Source organism: Danio aesculapii, chromosome 11 (genome assembly GCF_903798145.1).
Source record: "Danio aesculapii chromosome 11, fDanAes4.1, whole genome shotgun sequence".
Taxonomy (NCBI): domain Eukaryota; kingdom Metazoa; phylum Chordata; class Actinopteri; order Cypriniformes; family Danionidae; genus Danio; species Danio aesculapii.
Window position 1 is genome coordinate 26,905,948 of NC_079445.1, and position 12,958 is coordinate 26,918,905.

General features: G+C 36.6%; 1 protein-coding gene across 2 annotated transcripts in view; it reads left to right on the forward strand.

Annotated features, from left to right (window-relative positions):
• Positions 1-11,419, forward strand: part of unm_sa1614 (un-named sa1614) — a 75,501-nt gene extending 64,082 nt beyond the window's left edge. Inside the window, exons 23-28 of one of the 2 annotated variants that reach the window (XM_056468558.1) lie at positions 775-957; positions 2,459-2,522; positions 3,075-3,136; positions 3,240-3,433; positions 6,676-6,798; positions 10,856-11,419. In XM_056468558.1, the coding sequence (XP_056324533.1) occupies positions 775-957; positions 2,459-2,522; positions 3,075-3,136; positions 3,240-3,433; positions 6,676-6,798; positions 10,856-10,930 (701 nt within the window). In that variant the 3' untranslated portion in view covers positions 10,931-11,419. The remainder of the gene's footprint in view (positions 1-774; positions 958-2,458; positions 2,523-3,074; positions 3,137-3,239; positions 3,434-6,675; positions 6,799-10,855) is intronic. The other variant, XM_056468560.1, reaches the window with a different exon arrangement.
• Positions 11,420-12,958: the final 1,539 nt, after the last annotated feature.

The window sequence follows — 12,958 nt, forward strand, 5'->3', positions numbered from 1 at the left end:
TGATTGTTTATTTATTTATTTTGTCTTTTTTTTAGATTTTTTGTTTGCTATTTTTTAAAATCTCATAATTCAACAGTTTTTTGTACAATTTTAATGTTTAAAAATAATCATGAGGTTTTGTATAGAAATTTTGAGTATTTTTTTAAATACTGAGCTTACATTTCGCAGTTTGGATGATTTTCTTATAACAAATGTTATTCCTGAGTTTACTTCTTACAATTTTGACATTTTTCAGATTACTTTTTTATTATTTGGAGTTAATATCTCATAGTTTTGACATTTTTAGTTTTTTTTTTTTTTGAGATTGTCTGTCAATATTAGCGTTTTCTCACAGTTCTGAGTTAAGATCTCACAACACTGGCAATTTGCAAATTAACAAATTGTGCATTTGTATGAAAAGGGGTCAGAATTGTGAGTATATACTTACAAATATATGTATTTGCAGCAACATCTTGCAATTCTACATTTTTTTCTCAGAACTGTAAGAAAAAAAAATTAATTGTGTTAAAGTTTCTGATCAAGAATCTGAGAAATATTGCAAGAAAACAAGTAAAAATTTTTTAAAAAAGACGCAGTTACATTTTTTAATTTTACAATAAGCTTCCAGGCTCTTCTCTTCTCTTCTCTTCTCTTCTCTTCTCTTCTCTTCTCTTCTCTTCTCTTCTCTTCTCTTCTCTTCTCTTTTCTCTACTCCTCTCTTCTCTTCTTCTTCTTCTCCTTCTTCTTCTCTTCGTTTCTATTCTGTCTTGTTTACACTCCTCATGTTCTTTCCAGCTCCAAACGTCCCCCCTCCTCCCCCTCCCATGAGCTCTACTGATGGCTGGACATCCCACGAAGTGAACAGCAGTAAGAAACGCACCCCTCCTCCCCCTCTGATCATCCGACACAAGCGCACCTACTCTGAACCTTCCCCTCAGGTGCCCCCCAGCCCTCACTCCACACGCCAGGGACCCGCAGGTACGTGCCACTCCTCCAATGAAAAAGCCATCGAATCTTCTGTAATTAATGAATTAAACACACCCGCCCCCCCAGACCAAATTTAAATATAATATTAAATTAAATTAAATATAATATAAATTAAATTAATTATAATATTAAATTATTATTTAATAATAAAAATTTTTTATATTTTAGTGTCTTATTTAGAGCATTATTTCATTGAACAAAATAATGTCATATTTACACATAAAAAAGATTAAGAAAGGAAATTCTGTCATCATTTCTTTGTCTTTATATTGTTTAAAACCTGTATGAATTACTTTCTTTTACAGAATAATTTACTGTTACGGGAAAATATTTTGAATATCTTTGGATTTACAATAAATAATAAGTAAATACATCTAAATACCAATATAGATTCAACTTCTAGAAAAAAGAGATTGGTCATAATAGCCTTTAAATAGCCTTATAAATAACTTTAAAGCATATTATTTATTTTTAAAACTATTTTTAACCCATCACTGGTAAACATCCAAACACACTCATTCACACTCATACACTACAGACAATTTTAGCCTACCCAATTCACCTATAGCGCATGTCTTTGGGCTTGTGGGGGAAACCGGAGCACCTGGAGGAGACCCACACGAACATGAGGAGAACAAACTCCACACAGAAATGCCAACTGACCCAGCCGAGGCTCGAAACAGCGACTTTCTTGTTGTGAGGAGAGAGCGCTACCCACTGCGCCCACGTGCTGCCCTTTCTTAGGTTTTCTACATGGAATATCAATTACAACATTCATTTTACAGTATAATTATTCTTCCATGTTGTTAATACTACCCCAAATAAACACTTCCCTGCCTCAACAGCTAACTTCCCAATAAAAAAACAAAACAAAAGTCATTAATAAGTTAATAATAATAATAATAATAATAATAATAATAATAATAATAATAATAATAATAATAATAAATAATAAAATAAATAAATAAAAAATAAAAAAGTTATTTATAAATATGTATTCATATATTATTGCTCAGCTTGAGAATCAAGAGTGTTAGCCAGCAGATAATCTAAAAAGGGGTGCCACACCTTGTCAAAGGTCTTTAAAGAACCAGTAAGTGATCTAATTTCTTCCAATGTAATGGCAAGTAAACACTTCTTTCATCCATGCATTAAAAGATGGTGGAGAGACATGTTTCCTCTTTAAAAGGATGAGACGGCTTGCTAGTAAAGTAGTAAAATCTAAAGCCTTTCGGACCCTTACTGAAAGGTTTTATCTACTGCCAACCCAAAATGGGCAGAAGTGGAAACGCATATTTTAAAGTTTTAAGTATTTTAGTCCAGTAATAATTTAGGGCATTCCCTCAACATGTGGATGAGATCCGCAGGTGATTGCTTGTGCCTATTACATGCATCACTGACAGAGGGGTATATTTAGCAAGTCTAGGATTAGTATAGTAAACATTATAAATTACACTTTTTTTTTCTATCTCTTTTTGCTTCCTGTGTTCAGATTATGGAGTACCAACAGGTCCGCGAAGCTTCGGTGGTCCGGACTCACCTTTCCAGAAGTGTGTGTAAGTGCTTTTTGAAAACAGAAATGCTGACCTCTCCTTGATATCTGCTGAAAGACCCCAGAAAAGAAGAAAAAACAGCAACAACGTTTTTGATCAAAGGCAACTAGTTATTTCTTAGATACTATTACAGATACTTAAAGAAAGTGCCAAATGTGAATTAAAGTGGCAATAAATAAAGTACACACCATTTGACTGGTAGCTTTATTGCAAACAGCAAATATAAAATAATATTAGCATTATTATCAACCCTAAAATAAGTAGTCTGCCATTTAAATGTTTTGTGGTGTATGGGATTTTAGAAACCTTTTAAAACACATTTGAATTGTTTTAAATCATATTCAATCTTTGTTTTTTTATTTTATTTATATTTTTTTCTTATCTTGTTTATGTAAAGCTCTTTGAATTACCATTGTGTGTGAAATTTGCTGTAGAGAAACTTGCCTAAACCGTTGTTATTATTATATACAATGAAAACTGTGATGTAATTTTTGACATTCAGACATCCATGTTGTTTGTAGCTACCACACTAATGCTAACATTTTTCTGTTTCAGCTCAGGGTCTCCCAAATACCCCACGTCCACTCTGAACTCCTTATCTGAGCTCCCAGAGCGAGGTGATTGTGCAGTTATCTCGCACTCTTTTCAGTCAGGTTATTTTAGCTTATCGCGGCTCCATGGTGTTGTTGTTAAATGTGTCGTGCTCATAATCTCTGTCAGCAGGCTTTCGAGCAGACGGGGAGAGCGGCTCCTCGCACTTTCTGTACCAAACCCCTCAGCCCATGGGCAGTGCTGGACGTCACACGCCGGGCCTGTCGCCCACATCGCCCCGATCCTTCAGTCTGGAGGCCAACGGAGGCTCTTCCTCGTCCTCCTGCCACTCTGCTCCGCACCCGCTGCCCAGAAAAAACCTGGTGAGGAGAATGACCATCAGCACAGTGTGAACCATTTCTCTTACTTCTCTGCAGGAGTTACACTCTTTATACTCTCCGTATGCACCAGACACTTTCTTATTAATGCCCCATGCTTCTGGGAAAACATGTGCAATTCTGAGTGTGAAGACACACTCTTCCCTTTCTGTGTGCATGTACATGTGTTTATGTGTGGGTATAGATGCTCTCTGGCGATTTGAAGTCGTTCTTTTATCGGTAAGTCTTATTGAGTAAAAGCGTCTGCTAAATGATTAAAGACCATTATAGATTGCGCTTACAGAAATCATTTTTTTTTTGTTTGTTTTTTTGGGGGTTTTCACCTTTAATGGACAGGACAGTAGAGAGTATTGACAGGAAAGCAGAGAGAGGGGAAGGATCAGCATAGGACCATGAGGCGGGAATAGAACTCAGGTCGCCGTGAGCGCCAGAGTGCATTTGTCAACGCACTAACCACTACACCACTGGCGCCGACGAAATCATTTTTTTTTTAATGAGTTCTCATCCATATCTCATGTGCTTCTCCATGCATAGTAGTCATAGAATGTTTACACATTGATAAGGATTTTCACATGATAATTACATGTTTATGATTGACCACGGCTGGTCCCACATTAGATAACGCATGTTTCACCAATAAGATGATTACTAAAGCTGCGGTCACACTTGACTTTTCTTCCCATAGACTTCCATTCATATGCACGCGAATGCGTCAGCCCAGAAACGCAGGGTCATGCGTCAAGTTTCGCAGGTTGCTGCAGTGCAAAGTTCAAACTTGGTGAACTCTGACCTGCGAAATCACATCACTTGACTGCGTGAGACCAATCGAGGATCAAAACATGACCTCTCTGGACAGAAATTGAAAACATGGAGCAAATCGCTGGCTTTTTTAAAGTCTAAACATCTTGTTTAATCCCACCCCGACAGAATTTTGCACACACAAAGCCTGGTGTGACCGCAGCTTAACTCACTAAAAATAACACGAGTTTCTTACCTCAGCTGTCTTTGTCTTGAAAAATCTCCCCTTCCAACAGTCGACATTTCTGTGTGGAGTTTACATGTTCTCCCCATGCTCGCGTGGTTTCCCCCGGGTTCTCCAGTTTCCTCTCACAGTCCAAAGACATGCGCCATAGCGCCAAACCTAATTTGACCAAACCTAATTGGCACCATAGATGAGCTCTTAAGCCTCATTCACACTATGAGCATCTCGCAGCAACAAGCGACCATTCTGTTCAATGGAGAGTGAGTGTCTTTTGGTGACCTCCGTCTATGCGAGTGACACAGACTGTTGGCGACCAGGTGGGTGTGTCAAGTGACGCAACAAAGTTGAGAATCCTTCAACTTTATGCAAATGAAGAACAACTTTTTTGAGCAACAGCCAATAGGAGCACCAGTAGAGCTCACGTGATCCTCTCTCAGCTCACTCAGAGGCTGGTTGTATTAGACCTACAAAGACCTGTGTTTGCAGCAGGTCACCACCCAGAGCGACAGGCAGCTACAAAGTTGGTGCAAGTGTGAATGAGGCATTAACCAGCAGTATATCTCTCTATAGCAATCCATAATTTGTCATTAGCCATAAACAGCAGGGGAGTTCTCAAGACCTACCTGAGCTCAAACTCCCCTCTCGCCCTGCAAACAGGAGGGAGCCCCAGGCTCAGGGCTCTCTCCAATGACAGCATGCCAAACACACTTTATAATCGATCATCAGCTAAGTGTGAGCTCTTGAAATTATCTGTATATCTTGAACGCTTGAAGCCAGAAATGAAAGTTTATTCACCATTTAGTAAACTTTTAAATAGTTCCAGAACTTTATTATATTATTTTTTCTGTTAAACACAAAAGAAGATATTTTCAAGAATGTTGGTGATTAAATGATTATCTCTGTAAGTTTGGGTCTGTTTTGAAAGAAGGATAGTTCAACCCAAAACTGAAAATGTTGTCATTATTTACTCACTCTTCACTTTCTTTCTTCTGCTGAAACTAAAATAGGATATTTTGAAGAAAGCTTTGACTTAAAACAAATAGTATTTGTTTTTTCTCTTATGGAAGTCAATGGGTACTGGTTTCCAGTTTTCTTTATACAACCTTTTTTAGTTTTAGCAGAAAAAAGAAAGGTTTGGTACCATTTTTATTTTTAGGTCAACTATCACTTTAATTGCTGTAAGTTATAATAAAAAATAAGTTATATGATAGTAAATAAGTTATATATAATAAAAATCTATAAGTTATGATAGAAAGTTACTTATATAAAGGTAAAAAAAAGTTGAAGTAGTTTGTTGATATGAAAAAATGCACATCAATACTATTTTCTAAGTTAATCAATTTTATTTTAATATTTATTTTGTTTTTATTTTATTTAAGATTTTTCTTACTTAAGATGACATAAGTTATGTTCCAAAAAAAATAAATAATATTAATAATAATAATATTTGCTACTTTTTTTACCCATTTTGTTACAGTCACACACACGTACTTGATTTCCATGTTGTCAGTTTGACCTAACTTTACCTCATTTTCTCTCCCACTGTCATTTAGTCCATTAGTATCCACTGTTTGTATTCAGTTTATTATTAGCCTGTGTATTTAAGTTCCTGTTTTTCCCCCTAATTCTTGGTTTTGCGTCTGTGTTTGCAAGAAGTTGGATGTGTGTGTGTTTGGGCGTTTTACTGTCGCTTTTTTAATGAGTGTGAAGTCATCTCAGTATTTCATTCTTATTGCTACAGCACATCCGTGACTCATACAACTTTTATTTAATGTTTATCTTTTAGTATAATATTTTACATTTTCCTTTGGTCACCAAAAATGATATTAAAAAGCAAATATAAAGCAATAACAACACAAATAAACACAAGAGTAGTTTTAAATATTCCTATACTAATGCAGTATTTATTACTACAGTACTTTAATCTGCTTATTTTCAGTTTAGAATTTCTTTACTCGCTTAACTAGAAGTCAGCTATTTCACCAGCTGTTCTACACATCTACGCTGACCTACCAGCCTCAAACTGGCTGAAACTAGCCTAGTGTCCCCATGGAAATGCATGCTGGTCTGGAGGAATGTTATTTTACTTTATGTGTTTTTGGCTGTTAGAAAGACCCAGATTAATTCAGGCGTTTCTTGACATGTTTCACATACTTGTGGTTTCCCATCAGCTAGCTGACAGTTTATTGGAAAATCAATATTGGTATGTGGTTTTGCAACTTGTTGTTTTTGTCTTGTTGTTTAGATGAAGCCGAAGCTGAGGCGCGTTAAAGCCATGTATGACTGTGTAGCGGATCATCACGACGAGCTCACCTTCAATGAGGGAGACGTTCTAGTGGTGCTCGGAGAGGACGATGCTGATTGGTGGGTGAGTATTACAATGAAACGGCTGATTGGAGTTCAGTTCAAAGAGCTAAATGGTGAGCTTGACCAATCAGATTAAAATATTCCAGAGATTGTTGTTGTAATAGAACGATAAAGTCATGACATTACGGTTTAAAAGGATGGTTTACCCAAAAATGTATTTACTCACCCTCAAGTGGTTCATAACCGATCCCAATATAATTTGAAGAATGACATCCATATTAGGAAAAAATATATATACTATTGAAGCCTCTTTGTAAGACTTGACTTCAATTGTAAGTCGCTTTGGACAGAAGCATCTGCTGAATGACTAAATGTAAATGGAAGCCAATGGCACCTGTGGATGTCTGATATTTTTTTGTTTTGTTTATGAATGAACAAAAGCTCTATGGGAAAAATATATATAATAAAAAACTTAACTGATGCATTCTAAAAAGGAATGACAAAGTCGTATCAGAAACAAAATACTACATAAGGATAAGTCTTATTTTTGTATTATAAAATACTGCACATGTGTTTGTTTACTTGTATTTTAAATTGTCATTAATATATATATATATATATATATATATATATATATATATATATATATATATATATATATATTTTATTAAGTTTGTTATGTGTATATATATATAATATCACACGAGTAGCAGCGTGATGTGGCTATATATCAGCAATGGTGGGAGGCCTGTGTTGGCTCAAAGCCACAGGCCGAGTGCCTTAGTGCCCCCCACCTCTGCTACTTATGTGATATTGCATTTATACAACAGTACAACGGCATAATTGTGCATATAAAAAAGGAAATCACAGAGAGTCTGAAAAAACGTTTTGTACGAGATACTTCTTTCTTTCGCCATTCATTTACATCTGCAGCTGACTTCAATACTGCATAAACCTTTGCTACTTCACCAACATCACTTTTGGACATGCATTTGAATGATTTTCTAGCTTAATGTCTAAAGTGATAAAAAAACAGGTGATTTTGCTCACATTTTAAGATTAAAATTAAGATTATAAGGCTGAACAGCATGAAATGCCATCAGTCTACAGACATTTTGCAGTATTTCTCTGTTGCAGTGAGGGTATCGCAATAATTAACCTAAAAAAGCCAAAGCAAAACAAACACTACCAGTTTCTGTGGTATAAATACAAAACTACAAAAAACAAAACTACAAAAAACAAAAGGGAGAGATCATCATAGAATGTCACTTAACTGCCTTATAATGATTTGTTCAGCTGTTGTTTGAAACTTACATTGAGATTATATATATTTATTTATTTATTTATTTATTTTAATTCATAATAAAATTATTCTAAATACATATTATTATAAATGTATATATAAAAAAATCTTGAGGGAATTCATGGGATTTGAAGATTAAAAGCTGAACTGCATTGTACATCCTTGTTTTACATGCCAGTAAATATAAAAAATGTTTCATTTTTTATTCCGCCCATTATTTTCTGTTGTTTTTGCGCTTTGAAGTTTTGCTGGCATAAATTCTGGTATTCCCTGTTACGGTTTAAGATGGTTTTGATGAGGAAGCGGCAGGAATCTTGTTAGCCTTTGACAGACTCATGCTGTGAGTGCAGATGTAGCCTAACATCCCATGAGAGCAGATGGAACTGATCAGAGTAAAGCTCTCAGGGTCCATGTTTTATTTGGTCTCCATATCTGAGTCAGAGGGCCATCTATACGTCTCCAGCAGGCTTGTCTAATATCCTGCAGACGACTGTACAGGAAAAAAGCCTCCGGATGGCACATCAAAAGAATACATTATTATGGAGATTCATAGAGAAACCCTTTGCATTAATAGGGTGACCAGGTTTCTCACAGTGCAATATGGGATGGGCAGGTGGGATGGATATAGATACTCTGCTGTCTTATGCATATTAGAGTTTTGAATACTGAATTATTTGTTTTCATGCTACTAGTATTTATTTTATTCATTACATACTAGCATTAAAGGGATAGTTCAGCCCCCAAATATCTAAACATTTATAACTTTCTTTCTTCTGTCTTCGTTTCATTCTAACGAATTATCCATTTAAATTATGTGTTCTTGCCCGTAGCATACATTTTAATATTTTTTATTTACCAGTAAGATTTTTAAGGGTTACTTCACCCATAAATTAAAATTCTGTTATTTATTACTCACCTACATGTCGTTCCAATTCCCAGAGACAATAGTTTTTTCTTCAAAACACAAATAAGGATATTTTAGCTGAAATGCAAGAGCTCTCTGTCATCCTCCATAAACAGCAATGGTTCAGAGATGTTCCAGAAAAGGAACCAAAACATTGTGAAAAAATTCCATGTGACTTCAGTGGTGGAACTGTAATTATACACAGCTCCATGAACACTTTTGTGCGCAGAAAAAAAAATGTAAAAAACTTTGAAAATCCAAAGCCTAAATCTTGTTCAATAGGATTTAGGTCTGGGCTCTGGCTGGGCCACTCAGGGACATTCACCAAGTTGTTGTGAAGCCACTCCATTGATATTTTGGCATTGGGTCATTGTTCTGCTGGAAGTTTTCATTCGGGATGTCTCTGTACATTGCTGCATTCATCTTTCCCTCTATCCTGACTAGTCTTCCATTTCCAGCTGCTGAAAAAAATCCCCACAGCGTGATGCTGCCACCACTATGCTTCACTGTAGTGATGGTTATTAGCCTGGTGATGAGTGGTGCCTGGTTTTCTCCAAATATAATGCCTGGCATTCACTCCAAACAGTTCAATTTTAGTCTCATCAGACCAGAGAATTTTGTTTCTTATGCTCTGAGAGTCCTTCAGATGCCTTTTGGCAAATTCCAGGCGGGTAGTGGCTTCCGTCTGGCCACTCTACCATACAGGCCTGATTGGTGAATTGCTGCACAGAAGGTTGTTCTTCTGTAAGGTTCTCCTTTCTCCACAGAAGAACACTGGAGTGACAGACAGAGTGACCATCGGGTTATTGATCACCTCCCTGTCTAAGGCCCTTCATCCCCGATCACTCAGCTTAGATGGCCGTCCAGCTCTAGGAAGAGTCCTGGTGGTTCCAAACATCTTCCACTTACAAATGATGGAGGCCACTGTGCTCATTGGAACTTTCAGAGCAGCAGAAATTTTTCTGTAACCTTCCCCAGCCTTGTGCCTCTAGACAATCCTGTCTCTTAGGTCTACAGAAAATTCCTTTGTCTTCATGCTTGGTTTATGCTTTGACATGCACTGTCAACCCTGGGACCTTATCTAGACAGGTGTATGCCTTTTCAAATCATGTCCAATCAACTGAATTTAGCACAGGTGAACTCCAATTAAGCTGCTGACATCTCAAGAATGATCAGTGGAAAATGAATCTACCTGAGTTCAATTTAGAGCTTCACGGCAAAGGCTGTGAATACTTATATACATGTGATTTTACAGGTTTTTTTATTTTTTAATAAATTTGCAACAATTTCATAAAATCTTTTTTCACATTGTCATAATGGGGGATTGTGTGTAGAATTATGAGAAAATAAATTAATTTAATCAATTTTGGAATAAGGCTGTAACATACAAAAATGTGAAAAAAGAGAAGCGCTGTGAATACTTTCTGGATGCACTGTAAAACTTGGAAAACTCATTCACATATTGTAATTCTGTCAAAATTTACAACAAAAATAAAGACAGTTTAGCAAATGTTCACACAAAGAAGGGCTCAGGGGATTGGAATGACATGGGGGAGTAATTAATTTACCATTTGTTTGTGAACTAACCCTTTAAACTTTACTGTGGCCATTCTGAAGACATTTTAGGAAAACTTGTTTTCATTATTAGTGTTAGTCATGAAGGAAAAAGCTTAGAATATGCTTCTTATTAGGTTTTGTCTGTCGTCTATCATTGGTCAAAAATATTTTCATTCAATCATTACACTGCATAATAAACATCCTCAAAGCTCCAGCTTCTTTGCAATTGCAGCTCATTTTCAAGAAAACCATTATAACATTAGGTTTGCATCCACCAGCATTTTCTTCAAATGAAAATTTTCCTCCTGGCTTCTGATGACTTTAAGCAGAGCTTGTAATCTCTCTCTGTTTCAGCACGGCTACATCGAAGGCCAGCCAGACAGAACGGGCTTATTTCCAGCATCGTTTGTCTCTGTGCTGGCCGAATGAAGGCTGGAACGCCTCCCGCACAACCATCGGTAATGAAGAATCAGCAGAGCAAAAGCAGCACTTACAGGCCTTCCTGCCGCACCGAGGAAAGAGTCTGCGGTTGTTCGGGCCCTTCGTGTCCCATGATTCATCCACAGATCCATGATGTCCCATCCTGGATGCTCCCGAAATGTTCCAGAAGCACACACAGACACAGCATGAAGTGCATGCCGTTTATTTCATTCAGCTCCACTGAGATGTGAGTAATGGCTTCTGTCAGGTGGGGATTGAGGAGGTGTAATGGCAAGATCCTATTGGAGAAATCTGTTTAAAGCACAATACTTAGTTTATTTAGAGAACAAATTTAGAAATGTGAATAATGAATGTTGTGTGCTTGGGTGAATACCATTGGAGACACACCTGGCTCTTGTTTTATTTACATTACATTTTTATACCAAAAACTTTTGCATTTGGCATTTTCTCCACAATTAAGTTTTTCTGTTCTCATTAGATGTTGTTACTGTGTTTATTACTGTAAACTGTATTTTAAATACACATTAACCAGTGCTTAATATGTAAATGAACAATTCCCACAACAAAACCGGGGAATAAAGGTTACCGTGACCGACGTCCACCAAACAATTTCAGTTTTCCCGGAACTTGACGTTGGTGATAGCACAAAAAAAGCATCACATTTCCGAACAGTTTTGAATTATTTTGTGCCATATAATGTTATAGGTCAGTCATGGATAGTAAAAAATGTAGATACAAACATAAATCATATGAACAATCACTTTTCAGTTCACTTCACTATTATGTGACTCAGTCTAATCTTCAAAAAAAGCCCCCAGTTACCTCTTCTGTCATGTTTTCTGGCTGACTTGAGATCGCTTTGCTTCTGTCTCCCGCTGTCCTGATCCTTTTGTGCAGTTTCATCTTCTCTTTATCAGATTTACTCGTGGTTTTAAAAAACAAAAATATGCTTGACTGCCTCTTTTGGCCATTTTGAAAATATAAATATTATTTAGGGTGGCCAATTTACCCATTATTTTCGCTGCTCACTGTGTGTGAAACAATCCCCGACCAGTGAGAGTAATTGTAAACATAGGAAAGCAGATCAGCTGAAAATATTGTTGAGGGCCAAAAGTTTAACGTGGCTTTTGCTTTAACTTTTGTATGGTGACTACCGTCATGTGTGTGTGCGCGCACACAGATTTCGCTTTGCACTCATTCACATTCTCTCTTTCACACACACGTAAGTATTCACCATGCACAAGTTAATGCCGAATCCATAAACATAAATACCGGAACGCAAAACACAAATATCTTGATATTTTCCAGAGCAGGATCCGGCTCAAATGAAGCCCTGACATTAACCCTTTTGTGCTGTTAGGGATGTTTTCATCCACTCTGGGGTGATTTCCAGTGTTAATGTGGGCACAACTTTTCAGCAACTACAATGATTTTAAATTTTCCAAAATGTAACAATACACTCTGGACAAATTCACTACACTTTTGTTATGTTCGGGGCTTTTTTTGCCCCATTGACTTCCATTATAATGACATTTTTTGATTGCAAATCTATGGCACTATTGCAATATTGCATTCTTGATTGTTGCTGGTTTTCCCTGTTGGGAAGAGGTAAGTTTACTTATTTTTACTGTTGATCATCAGTTGCAGTGCAAAAAGAAAGCTTAGTTTCTGGATAAATATTAAAGGGTTATCTGAAGTGTGTGTGTGGGCATGTGCAAGTGTGTGAGAGAAATCTTTTCACACTTATCTTGATATGTTTGAGAAAATAAAAAATATGCAGCTCAGCTCTCAGAACATAGCAAACATAGTAAGTGTAATTCTGCACGGACACTATAATCTGCTGTTTTACTCCACATAAAACCACAAACTTTTTTTGCACTGGCCTAGCTAAAGTGTTAAGGCTGCCAACTCATGATCAACAGTAAAAAATGAAAAGTTTGATCTCCTCCCAACAGGGAAAAACAGCAACAGTCAAGAATGCATGATTATTTGGTGTCATGCCTTTGCAATGCCAAA